Source organism: Egretta garzetta, unplaced genomic scaffold (genome assembly GCF_000687185.1).
Source record: "Egretta garzetta isolate BGI_Z169 unplaced genomic scaffold, ASM68718v1 scaffold280, whole genome shotgun sequence".
Lineage (NCBI taxonomy): Eukaryota > Metazoa > Chordata > Aves > Pelecaniformes > Ardeidae > Egretta > Egretta garzetta.
The window spans coordinates 1,069,518-1,083,298 of NW_009258219.1; the positions used below are offsets into that span (position 1 = coordinate 1,069,518).

Here is a 13,781-nt window from a genome sequence, read left to right on the forward strand (position 1 = left end):
GAGCATTAGATGTCCCAACAACGTAGAAAGGAGCTTTTAACTTTGGTAATACTGTGGAAATTAGAGGATTATCAAATCTTGGGCTGCCCATGAAGAAGGAAGCAGCAGTAGTTACTATCCTGTGTAGGAATTCTGACCTGACGCGCTGCTGTTGAATTTTTGCCTGGGAGTGCTCTTCACCCTGTGGTGCAGGGAGAGCTATGGGTGCCAGCCACGGTTCCCCTCAAGCTGCCCGTGGGGGCCAGGGGCTGTTTCTGCCCCAGGGACTTGTGCTCCCTCGCCGCTTCGGCTGTGGTGGGCGGCAGGGCTGTCTGCTGCTCCCTGCCGCCTCCCTGCACCCCTTCTCCATGCCAAGCCTGGGGAATGCTGGCTGGGAATGGCGTGTGGGACGTGGGGTGGGAAGGTGGAGCGAGGAGAGGAGAAGGGAAGGAAGGAAAGGAGGAGTTCTCCTCCATCTCAGAACCAGGTGGCAGTTTCTATCTTGCCTGACCTACGGCCATTAGGCAAGATCGCTCCTTTCCGTGCAGGCAGCATTTGCTTGGGTGCTAAGGAAAAAATGGACCCTCTGGATAAAAAGCAAATTGTGAATCTCCTCCTGTGCTACCTTGTTCCTGTGATTTGAATTAACCTTACCTGTAAAATGCCAGCTGAAGGGCTACTTGAATGTAGGCATCTGGGCTAATCTTCTGCTTCTTAATGAATTCCTTTCCATAGGCCTCAAACTTGTAGGCGATAAAGTCCAGATTTTTTACTATCCTGGAAAACAAGCGGCAGCAGTTAGTGCTGGGGGAGCTGCAAGAACCCCACGTTCTGCTTCGGTTTGCAGGGGAAACCCAGGGATCATTTCCTGCCTGTAGCCGCCCGGGGGTGCGCGGGCTCCGGCTCGGCAGATGGGCCCAGACTTCGGGAACTTCTTCCTTGTCAGTAACTTTTGTTCGTACAGGTTCTAGACAGGGCTTGGTATCTGCAGCCTTAACGTGAGCTGTGGCATTCGGGTCATTCTGTTCATTTGAGTAAAACACTTTTTTTTTTTTTTTCTTATTTTTTTTCTTTAAAAAAAAACCAAACCCACAAACTAGTGTTTCCACTCCTGAAGCCTAAGTCAGGGCCTCCTTTGCTCTCTCCGAGTTTCTGTGATTTCCTAATGTGAGAAACGGGTGGATTTAAAACCCGATGAAGGCTGTAACGTCCTTGCAAGTTTCACTTTAGAGGGCTACTACCTTTTATTTAAAAGCAAAAAGGAATTACTCTGCATCCTGAATGTTTTCCTACTCTCACGTATGCTTCTAGCCACTCTGAGGTCTTGTTTAATGCAATCGCACTGGGCGTACTTACGGCTGATCACGCAGACAATGTGTTAATTCTCTACAGAGAGATCACAGGCCTGAGTGGCGAGGTGAAATAATTTGGAAAAAAAACCAATCTCACTGTCATCCCCACCCCCAAAGATCATGCAAATCTCTTACAGCCTGGAAACACAGTCAGGAGAACTAACCTTTGGAGGAGCAACATGGATGTAAACAAATTACATTCCTGAATTCAAATGGTTTATTCAAACCAGTTCTATTCTACTGTCCCATATATGTATCCCTGTTGCCCTGGCTTTGGTTTTAGTCAGGTCAAGCCCATGAAATGCATCCACAAAAACAGAGGACCTGCACTGTTTGCATCCCGTGCAAATAGAACTCAACTGTTTTTCCAGTGGTCTTTAGCTTTCCTAATATTTACATGGAAGGAAAACAATGGTAATGCAATTCCTGAATACAGTGAAGTAACTCCAGCCCATAAGGGTGCCATCCTGCAAGGAGCTGCTGGGTATGTCCAGGTTGGGAAGGTGAGGAGGAGCGGGAGGGCAGGGAGAGCCTCCCAGGAGGAAACCCATGCCTGCGTGCACCGCTCTGGGTAGTTCCCAGCTTGCAGTCACTGCTCAGAAAAATGAGGCATCTGTTCTACCTTTGGAGTTTTTCTGCTGATGATGCCAAATGTGCCTGAATTTCAGGGGAACATTTCCATCTTAGTCTCCGTGGAGCAGGAAGCTCGCTCACTGAATCGGCTCGGACCAATTTCTTGGAGCTTTCTTTCCTGTTAGTATGCGAGAGAAAAATCATTAAGGTCACAGGAATAATCTATTTGTTAAGACACTTCTTTTTTTAGCAGGTAAATGACTCGTTTCCAACAGTAGTATGGGTCTTTAGTGGCCCTGTGCATCAGGGGGAATTGGGCCACTGGCAGCGGCTTCCCGGGGGCCGGAGCGGGTACTGGAAGGGGACTCACATGTGCTTGAGCAAGTGTTCAGTGCACTGCACCAGTACGATGCCATCGAAAGGGGAATGTTCACACACGGTACCGCAGACTCCGTCTCTTCCTACCACAAACTAAGCAAGGAAAAGAACAAGTGCAAGATATATAGGGAATAAATCATGTTCTGAGTAAGTTACCCAGGATGGCAACCTAACAAAAGATGATGTCGTTCTCTTGTGGTTTTCTTATGGCTCGTATCAGGAACTTCCTTGACTTACAGATCAGTGGGTGACTTACAGATCTATCGCAGGAGGCTTTCTTGTCCTGCGAATGGCATTGCATTGGGTCCCTTTCATGCTGCTATTTTGGACCAAGTCCTGCGAGAATGTAAATTTTAGCAATTCCCGTTGGAGTCCAGAAATTGGATTTAGCATCTGCTCTATGGTAGAGAAAACCCATCAATAGAAAGACAGGCTGGGGTTCTCCTTCCACATTTGGGGGCAATGCAACTTGTATATCTGGGAAGTCGCTTAGGATCACACATTTACAAATATCATAGCAAATGAGCAAGCTCATCCTTATTTGATAGCTTTCTTGTAGCTTGTTTTACTGCCCTGCCTCTTCCTTACCTTTTTTTTTTTTTTTGTGGTGTTTTCTTCATTTCCCTCTTGCCTGTCTTCATTCCTGATTTCATTGCGTATGCATGAAATAACTGGTGACACTTAACCTGCTGCACTGTAGTTCTGTGATACCCTCACGCAAATGGTTCCTTCTGCATCTCAGACAAAAGCAGATGTCTAGGACAAAACTGCAGGTTGTCTCATGTCTTTTCTGTTCTTTTTCTGGACTTTTTCCCCCACTTCTTTTGAAGTGTCTTTGGCTGGACTTATAGAATTGTAGAACTATTTGGTTGGAAAAGACCTTTAGGATCACCAAGTCCAACCGCTAACCTAACCCTGCCATCCCACTACTAAACCATGTCCCTAAGCACCTCATCTACCCGTCTTTTAAATACCTCCAGGGATGAGGCCTCCACCATTTCCCTGGGAAGCCTGTTCCAGTGCCTGATAACCCTTTTGGTGAAGAATTTTTTCCTAATACTCAATCTAAAGATCCCCTGGTGCAACTTGAGGCCATTTCCTCTCGTCCTATCACTTGTTACTTGGAAAAAGAGACCAACACTCACTCTGCTACAGCCTCCTGTCAGGCAGTTGTAGAGGGCAATAAGGTCTCCCCTCAGCCTCCTCTTCTCCAGACTGAACAACCCCAGTTCCCTCAGCCGCTCCCCATCAGACTTGTGCTCCAAACCCCAGCTTTGTTGCCCTTCTCTGGACACACTCCAGCATCTCAATGTCCTTCTTGTACTGAGGGGCCCAAAACTGAACCCAGCATTCGAGGGGCGGCCTCACCAGTGCCGGGCACAGGCTTCTGTAGTGGCACCTCTCCCACTCATCTCACTCTGTGTGTTTGTATCCTACGTGGGCATCCTGCCTCCCTGTTCCCATGAGGTTTTCACAGAGTAAGTGTGTGATGCAAAAAGTTTACCTGGAAGTTTTCTGATGCCTTACTGCAAAGTTGAAGAAGAATATGAAGAGAAAGAACAAGTCCCGCTGTGAGAATGGCTTCCTACATAATCTGCATGTGCATGAAAGAAAATGGGATCTTTTTCCCCTAGGAACTTCTCTTTGCCTTTGAACTACTTCTGGCCTAAATACATCTGGACAGTTGTAGCTCTCCCATGTGCTACACAAATTTATTTGCTTTCTGCTACCTTCTGATAGTAAACAAAAAGAAAATCTTGTGTATTCCCGTCTGCTCGAAATATCTCAACTAGTGGCCCTGCAAATAACAGAAGATTCTAACTAAAGACAAATGGTTTGTTCCTTAAAAGCACAGCACTGGAGTCTGCTGATAATATCATTTACAGTGGCATAAATCAGGAATGACTACCGAAATGTATTTGCACTGGCGCAAGTGCAAGTGAAATTAGTTAGCTTTTCTTTTCATGTTGCTGTTCTTAGATAGGGCAAGAGCAACAAGCATTGCACAGTTGCACAAGCAGGAGGGGGCTTCTTCAGTTTTTCATGAGGTGTCAACATCATTGACAGTTGGAGGCTAATACATCACTTCACCCTGGGCCGATTGCAAAATGTGAAAATAACAGTGCGACACTTTCAAATATGACAATCAAAATCTGATTGGGGAAAAGGCTGGAGAAATTGATACTTCCAGGAGAGTCTCAGCAAGGATGTCATTAAATGAGTAAACAGTCTGTTAAGTGAGAACTTAGTACTAACTTAAACATGTGAGTAATTATAAGCAGTAGTATTTCTAGGATGTCAGGAAAATGTGTGAGAAAGCTATTCTGCTCTTCTTTTTTTTGTTCTGGGATGCTAGTCCAGCATTTTTATTTCATTTGATTGAGTGTAATTAAATGCATACTTTTTTTTTTTTTTTATCAGATGTCTACCTACCTATATGTCTGTGTATCTGTCTACCTCTTCAAGTTGCAAAGGACAACTTCAGGGAAGGTGAAAGCATACCTGTCTTGGAGAAGGCCCCCCTTTGCCAGCAAGGCAGTAGCTCTGCTTCCCCTGCCTTGCAAGGAACAGCCCTGCTCACACCAACCCTGCCTTGGCAGGTGCTGACACCACCATCCCCTCTACTACAAGGGCAACTGGAGTCCCTTGCCACGTGCAATTAGTATCATAGTACTGTAAGGTTTTTTACCTGCATAGGTTTGTCATACCAACGATTGGCCCCATTTTTGTGGTAGCCTCCCCCGTGCAGCAGTTGCAATGCCATGTTTGTATCGTTGAGTTCCACCCCGCTCGGGCTGTCCAGGCACACCAGGCATATGCACCGCTCAATCATGTCAAGAGAGTCGCGGTTAGTGGAGTCTGGGGACAAAAGAGTGAAATGTTGACATCCTCTTACCTGTGGTGCAGGACTGGCTGGGGAACCCTGCTGCCTTGGAGGGCACCGAGGGTCTGACCCTGGCTCTGCAACGAGCTGGTGCCTGCAGAGCTCTCTCAACAGCAGAACGTCTCAGTGCAAGGAAACCTTACACCCTCGTCTGTTAACTTTTGCAATATCTCTGCGTATCTTTCATCAGATTCAATAATATCCACTTTCTTCTTCTGCCTTTCATTTCCTGAAGTAATTATATTACAACATAGATCTATTTTACTCTTAAAGCCAGCCATGCTTAGTTATTTTATATATAGCAGTTACAGAGAGGACAGGTGGAAAACAGAATTTCAGAGCTCACATTATTGCTGCAGCACTGCAGTATTCTGCTCTGGAACATCAGGGCCTATACTGGTTTTGTGCTGTTCTCCCATTAACACCCTTTTCTGGACAAGGAACAGCAGGGCCCACGTTGGTTTTATGTTCTTGTATTGGAATCCTCTTCTATCTCCTGTCCCTGGTCATTTCTTGTACTTTAGAGAAATAAGCCCCGGACTGGGTGTGTTGCCTTACATCGCATGAGGAAACATCTGTGGATGAGGTCATGAGGTTCAGTCTTTGAATGTGGTATTGCCGAAACCATGGGCTGCCACATTCCCCTTCCCTCCTATCACCACTGTACTGCTAAATAAAATGTCCTTTTCCTGGCTCTCTTTCTCCGTTTCTTCTCCTTATCCTGTCACTCTTGCTTCTACGGGTGAACTACAAAGGTTATTTTTATGTTGTCCTCAGCTCTTTCCTCCTTTGGTGTATTTATTTGGTTTTTTTTTTCTCAGTTTCTTTAGCTCAGAAATATTACGAAGGTGAAGGTTTTTTGCTTCTGTGAGCCAGTTTGAGGCATAGGAAATATTTAATTGTGAGCCCTTAATAGAGCTCTTAATTGAAAGGAGAGACATGTGGAAACTCGAACAAGAACTTTTGTTCAAACAACACTAACTGCTGTTAAATGGTTGTTAGCAAGATCAAAGGAAAAAGGGCTTTCAAACGTCAACTTAAGATTCCTTCCATTCTTAACAGATCAGCTTTCATCTGCTGGTTTTGCTAGATTTTGGTGAAAAAGTTTGCGTTTCAGAATGGTCTTAACTAAAGATATGAATTCAGATTGATCAAAACTTCTTGCAAGTCTGTGCTGAGTTCAAGAAATCTGTGCTCAATTCAAGAGAGAGTTCTAGTTGAAAAAATGGAAAAATAATTAAAATTAAACAATTCTGATTTGCATTTGAGATATGGGGCCATTTCAAAATATGCATGTTTTTAATGTTTGCAAACTATGAAAAGTAGCTTGATCCTCTGAAAGAATGGCATTTTCCAAAGTAAGAAAAAAAAGTACCTTCCCAAAACGACTGACATAGGTTAGCGAGGAGCTAGAAAAAAGGCAGATGCTTGTTATCATCCAGGTTCATCCTCCAGATGCTGTGTAGTAAAAACGAGTGCAAATATGCAAGAAATGAAAAAGGTGAGAAGAGAAGGAGAGGCAAGTGATGGCGGTGGCTGAGAAGGAAGAGGGGGAGCTGTGGCCTCTTGTGGGTTATGGTGAGGCACCGCCTGCTGCTGCCTGCTGGCTCCAGCCTTGGCAGCCCTGTGCCCCAGTGGCCGGGGTGGCCAGCCTGGCTTCTTGCAGGCTGGTGGGAGCTGGCAGAGCGCACAGTGTGCTGTCCTCCCTCGCCCGCCGGAGCAGAGCCCTAGGGAAGGCTTCTGGTGCTCCTGCCAGCTCCTACAAGGACCTGAGCCAGGAGATTGTAACTGGTGGGGCGTGCAGATAGGCTGAGCTTTCTGCCAGTGATCCGTGCCCCCCTACAACCTGGGAAACACTGATGTCCCTATGATCTGCCTTCAAAAGCATTCGGAAGCTTTATAAGGGAAAAGGCACGTCTCTGTCGTCTTGGCTATAAAGCTCTTCTAATATCTGACACTTGCAGGGCTGACTGTAATCGTGGTATTCATTCCATTGACGGTCTGGGTACATCAATGCAAAGGCTGAAAAGATCCTTGTGAATGGAAGTTGCCCCATATACATCAGCTGCTGGTATTTGCAGACAGGCACCTTCAAGGAAAAACTGCTTGGATAGTGATTTACAAACTGCCCACAGCTTGCTCAGCGTTCTGCTTTATGTTGTCTGATAGGTTTATATGTATTTCGTTGTGGCTGCTGCCCACACATCTTTGACAGATATGAAGCCCTTATTCTGACATATGGCTTTAGGGTATCTTGAGTCTAGGTATCAGAGTAAATAAAATTAAGCTCTGCTAGAAACAGAAAAGCAGGGGAAAGATGCCCTTACAGAAGGAAACGGACGTGTCCAGAGAGCTGATCAAACACTGAAAAAATTATCATGTAAAGCAGGCAATGAATTGCACAAGAACTCATGAACCATGACTTGGCATGGAAAATAAATATTTCCAGAAAGAGCTGAAACAGAGGAGAAGTGTGAGAACAAGCCTAAATCCCTGCAAGACGTTCCTTGTCCTTCTCCCTTTCTAATGCATGTAATTGCATTTAATTGGCCAGTCGGCTTTTGGTTAGTTGGGGTTTTTGGGTTTTGTTTTAAAAAGGAAAGTATGAGAAGACAGTTCTGAATTAAATTCAGATATAGTATGTGTGGGAGAGCAGCCTCTATAGCAGTAAGAATTCACCTACTGCAGTTAGGAGAGTGAGTTAGGTCTGCATCCTGAATGCTGTTTAAATACCAAATGTGTTTATAGATCGGTGATGGCTGGGTTTATTACAATTTCTTTGAAATTCTCTTACCTAGAAGACCTGTCCTCTACCTGTAGGTCTATGCAGGCCCATGTATATGTCTCCTTCACAACCTCTGCAAAGCACTGTCCCCTGCCCAGTGCAGAGCGGTCATGGAGTGACCCCCTCCACCTCACACTGCTTCCCTAGAGCTTTTCTCTTCCTCTGATAGCTGTCGTTGCACGAACATTTCACCACAAATAGGAAAGAAAAAAGGGCTGTTAATAATCACGTATCCATGTGTAACAGCAATGCATTATGCTATAGAGAGGAGCTGTGCTAATACAAGTTGTCTGGGATGGGATTCCTGCTTAGATGAGGTAGAAGGCTCACATCACGGTGCTCTGATATTTGCTAGTGCAGAACCTGGTTTTTTCAGCTGCATAACTGAGCTGCTTTGCTTCCTCATTAAAATGAATATTTTGGCAAATGCCAGGCACTCCAAAGACACTGTAGAGAGGGTTCTGCTGCTTTTTGTTTTGTCTTTTTTTTTCTTTAGGATGATGTAGGTTTACAAAGATGATTTTGCTGCAGGTTTAAAGGTATTCACTGTTTTACTTAAAAGCGTGGCATGAAAATAAATGATTAGGTGTTTATCTGAATTTTCATTAAAATAAGGAACTTTTTTTTTTCTCCTGCTTTAAAATGAAAAGATGGGGAGGGGAAGGCCTGAAGAGGAGGCTGGTACCATGTAATAATGCTGTAAGAAAGGCCAGGACGCTGTGCCTGTGTTTATCTATATAAAGTTGTTATAAGCACAGATAGACCTGAATAAGAAAAGGGAAGATCTTCCTTGGGACGGTAAACATATTTTGACACTATTGGCAAGTCTTGCATATTCCAGGGCATTGGTAAAGCAGCAATATTTTCTGTAGCATTTCTGAACTGGGGATAAAGAGATGAGTTAATGTTTTTTTTTCAGGAGGGAAAAATGAATACCTAAGTCCGCTAAAATGTCAAAAAGAGGGTGTTCGCCTCACTTAGCTTCAAGGTAAAATCTATAAGGTGTGAAGTGATAGATTTTCATCTGTTTCAAAGTCAGCATTTGAGTCCAGAGTCCAAGACAGCTAAATGCTGCCTGTTGTTGGAAGAGAGAGAGAACTATCCCCAGACAGTAATCGGTGTCACCTTTCCTAGGTACTTAAGATTTGGATGAATCAGCCCTGGTACTTTTTGTTTTTCTCCACTGACTAGAGAGAGTACACAGCTAGGTTCAATAGGTCTTTAACTTGTAGATGCCTTTGTTAGATGAGATGAAAAATGTCTAATAGCTGCCGAAAGCTAAGAGGATACATCATTCCTATGGGTGCAAAATGGATGGGAAGAAAGAGACAAATCACAAAATCTGATGTAATGTAATTTATGTGATGAAAAACAGAGAATGGAGTGAGAGCTATTTACATGGCGTAACACTGAAGCGTACACAGCCAAAGGGTCAAACCACATCTGCTGCTTCCCTGATAACACACATCCGAACACTTACGGGTGTTGCATTTCCTCCTGCTAGAGAAATTCGGCAGTGAGGTTGCACATTTGGTCCTATGTTTGCTGTAATGTTCACTCCCAGCAAAGAAAGGCAATGATGGTGAGGAGGAAGATGATGAAGAAGAGAAAGCTGGGATTGCTGCTGCTAACCTTTCATAAGGATCGTCCTGGCCTCTGCCCATTCTGTTCGTCCGTCTGTTGTCAGCAGGCCAATTGGAGGCAGCATTTCCTCTTCCGTCTCTGCCATTTTGGCTATTTTTCGTAACTGAGTGAAAAGATCTCCCTCACTGAGACGACGGAAATTAATGACAACATCCAAAACAAAAAACTGCAAAAAAATGACAGAAGTCAGAAGAACAGTCACAGATGGGTTGGACCCTTACTGGTCCAACATTTTGCTTTCTCCTGGGTAGGCATTGAGATGGTGAAGTCCTGCCTGGAGAGCCAGGCCTGCAGGCAACAGAGCACAAAACCACTGAGGACCGGCCCAGGGCTCACCCCTCCTGTCTTTTTACACCAGTGTAATGCCAGTTGCTATAGGAGACTTATACCATGTGTTGGGCTCAAATAAAACATACGTTATTTGAATAAGCTTAAAAAAAATAAACCCCGAAGAGATAACATCAGGAAGTATGTAAATAATTTCCACGGCATTATTTGTTTAAAAGCAACCTCGAGAATCTAGAGAACTTCCTGTTGAGGTGAAGAACAGGACTTCCTGGGAAAGGGACTGCTGGGATCTACCCCTTCATTCCAAGGGATCCTGCAGGCACGGCTCTGGTGCTACAAACACTCAGGCTGAGCTGGAAGGCACCCTGCCCAGCCGAGGTACCCTGCCTTTTTATTTATTTGTTGGTTGGGGCAGATGCACCCTAATGCTTCAGTATTTCTGCCTGCCCCTGCGCTAATTCTTCAGGCATAGCTTAGGCCCCCCTGCATGGGATGGTGGTATATATGCCATGCGTTGCGTGCCAATACTTGACTGTCAAGAGAAGAGCTTTTCCAGCAAATGCACTCTAATAAGATTTTTTTTTTTTCTCTGTGGTTTCACCTCTGTTTAATAAACATTTTTGTTTGAGTGAGAAAGCAGATGAATTCTGCCACATTCCTCCTTTCTGCATCGCTGTACTTGGAACATAACGTGGGCTAAGGACAAAAATGCTGCAGAAGCATCTTTTGGAAATATTGACAGCGAATGCTTGGTAAGAAGTGAGCTCATACGTAGCACGCTAATTGTGTTTCTACACAGTGATTATGTTAGGCTCTTCTCGAGTGAATTTAAGGAAACTAAGAAGTATAGAAAGGTATAAAAAAAGAACACTCATTTACCTGATTGTTACAAGCAACAATGATGTGCTCTGGTTCTGGCATTACGCTGCTTTTCTGGGCCACGAGGGTATCTTTGGTATGTCCTGGAAGACGATAGGAAGAAAAGAGTCCATAGTATTGCTTCATACAGAGAGGATGACCAGACAGCTGTCCACGAGCAAAATCAACAGGTAAAGCATGGCTGGAGAGAGAGAAGGAAAAAAAACAAAGCCAGAGGAAAAGAGGGGAGAGAGAGACAGAAAGGAAAAGAAATCTAATCTGTCCTTTGTTCTGTTACAATTAGATCAGGTATAACACAAATTGAATAATAAAACGAGATTACAGTATAAGGGAAATAGATGAATTCCCATACTAACGTTAAATACATCATTCCTGGCAGCTTCATGCATATTCATTAAGCAATTGCATTATCTGCTAGTGGAAATGGAAAGAATAGCAGGTCACCGGCAGCTTCGCAGCGCGCGGGGCAGCCTGCCTAGCTGGGCCCCGGCCGCTTGCCAGGCGGGAAGCCCGGGGAATGGCTGGGAAGGACACGGCACCTTGAGGAGAAGTGCTGGTGAAAGCCTCTGCCCCCCAGAGCCGCCCCACACTGCCTTGCCCAACCAACAGCAACGCCTGGGGCAGCACAGAGGGCATCTCTCTTCTCCACTGAGCCTCGCTTACCTGCTAAGCCTCACTCAGACTGTCCTGGTTTTGGCTAGGATAGAGTTAATTTTCTTCACAGTAGTTAGTATAGTGCTGTGTTTTGGATTCAGTACCAGAAGAATGTTGATAACACACGGATGTTTTTCATTGTTGCCAAGTAGTGCTCAGACTACTCAAGGACTTTTTGAGCTCCTGCTTGGCCAGGTGCATAACAAGCTGGGAGTACAGCACAGCTAGGACAGCTAACCCAAACTGACCAAAGAGCTATTCCATACCCTATAACGTCATGCTCGGGGGGGGTTAGTTGGTCAGTTGTGGGCAGAGTGATCACAGCTCGGGGAGTGATTGCGGCTCGGGACGGGCTGGGCATCAGTCGGCGGGTGGTGAGCAATTGCGTTGTGTATAGTTCGTTTTGTATATTCTGTTACCATTCTCATTATTACTATTATTATTATTTTCTCTTATTAAACTGTCTCTATCTCAGCCCACGGCTCTAACCTTTTTTTTCTTCCCAATTCTCTCCCCCCATCCCACTGAGGGAGGGGGGAGTGAGCGAGCGGCTGCGAGGTGCTGAGTTGCCAGCCAGGTTAAACCACGACACAGACCCAGGGGGGAATAAGTGCTGCAAAACTATTCCCTTCTTATTGGAAGGCATGTGAAAACAACACCTCCTAAAAGGCTTCTTTAGTAGCCAGAAAAGAAAAGTTATCATGATGATGATTACAGATTGTAAAATATCCCACTGGCTCTGTGGCAGGAAAAAACCCTGCGGCCGGAGAGGGGCAGAGGAGCACGTGGGGAGGGGTGCTGTCATACAGCCGATATGGGGGAATGTTTTATGGCCTCAAGTTGCACCAGGGCAGGTTTAGATTGGATATCAGGAAAAAATTTTTTCACTGAACGGGTTGTCAGGCTCTGGAATGGGCTGACCAGGGAAGTGGTCGGGTCCCCACCCCTGGAGGTATTTAAAAGACATCTAGATTTGGTGCTTAGGGACATGGTTTAGTGGTGGGATGGCAGGGGTAGGCTCATGGTTGGACTTGATGATCTCAAAGGTCTTTTCCAACCTAAACAATTCTATGATTCTATGCTTGTTTAACTTATTTCACTGTCTCTTTAGAACTGCTGCAGTTCTAAAGCAGGGATATTCACCTTAGTTCCTGTCTCTCAGACTCTCTGTATCACTTATTTCCTTGTACAGATGCTTAATTTTTTTTGTTCCTTATCAGCAAAACAGGATTACTAGTGTTCTCCTCCTCCCACATTTTGCATAATGCATAAACCCTCTTATATTTAACAGTTTTAGAGAGCATCTATGATGATTGAAAACAGCATTAGATCAGACAATCTGTAATTATAGCAGTTAAGAAAGGGGCTATTAACTCTGACTGATGGCACCAGAAAATCTTGTACTGATTTAGGCGTAAGATCCTGTAACTCTTCTATGTGAGCAAGTTAGGCTTTGTTTGAAATATTTAGTCCTGGCAACTGCACGGAATATCTGCACAGTTAAAACTGCATGCCTGGCTTTGGGCTGGAATATTGTGCCTCTGCCTGTGGGATGGTCCGAGAGAAGCAAGCAGTGCGCTCGCTGGTAGGAGTCCCTAAGAGGAACAAGGAACTGCAGATGTTACAATTACGGTGCCCTCATAATTATACAGGAGGGGTGATAAGCAAACAGTAGTAACGATACAGGGACACAGTCGTGAGGATTTACATGATTATTGATTTAAGGCAAGCAAATTTGATCACAGGAGTCTTCGGATCTGGAGTAGCAAGGTCAAAATAATAAGAATTTAAATTATCTTTTGTTTGAGCAATGTGGTTTCTTTATCTCATCTCAGATGCTGTCACATAAAGATGCAATGAGCTGCATTAGTATGCAATAGTACTTCCCAGCACACCAGGGCGGGTGGATGCAGTTGCATGGATTATCCTGGACAAAAGCACGTGTTTTTAAATAAGTAACTCTTCTATATTTTCCCAGTAGCTGTCAGACTTCTGAAGCGAAAAATCCAACAGCCTTTTCCTCCTTCTTTTATCTCATTCATAGATAATAGGGACTTTGTTTGAATATGGGCTTTGCCTTCCTCACCCAAATAAGTGTTGGTTAAAGCATATCACATAGGGCCTCCTGTACTTCCCGGCAGGAAAATGACCCCTTCCCTACCATGGTGCGGGCTCCGTGGTGCTCAGCTCTCCACTGTTCTATTCTTCAGGGAGCAGTGATTTCAGCAGTAAACTTGGAATGCACTAGGTGGGGTTCGGAAGGGCTATGTGAGGTGCTGTTAGGAGCCACCTCAAATGTGACAAAGAATCATGGATTTCCCCCGCATTTATATACAGAAAGGAGCAACGGCACAAGTAACTCCTT

General features: G+C 44.8%; 1 protein-coding gene across 1 annotated transcript in view; it reads right to left on the reverse strand.

The window, feature by feature from the left end:
- CHAT (choline O-acetyltransferase) overlaps positions 1-13,781 on the reverse strand; it is a 30,980-nt gene that overhangs the window by 10,377 nt on the left and 6,822 nt on the right. Inside the window, exons 5-10 of the mRNA XM_009634910.2 lie at positions 10,763-10,943; positions 9,584-9,761; positions 4,972-5,141; positions 2,275-2,375; positions 1,954-2,082; positions 634-756 (exon numbers count right to left, since the gene is read on the reverse strand). Of these exons, the coding sequence (XP_009633205.1) occupies positions 634-756; positions 1,954-2,082; positions 2,275-2,375; positions 4,972-5,141; positions 9,584-9,761; positions 10,763-10,943 (882 nt within the window). The remainder of the gene's footprint in view (positions 1-633; positions 757-1,953; positions 2,083-2,274; positions 2,376-4,971; positions 5,142-9,583; positions 9,762-10,762; positions 10,944-13,781) is intronic.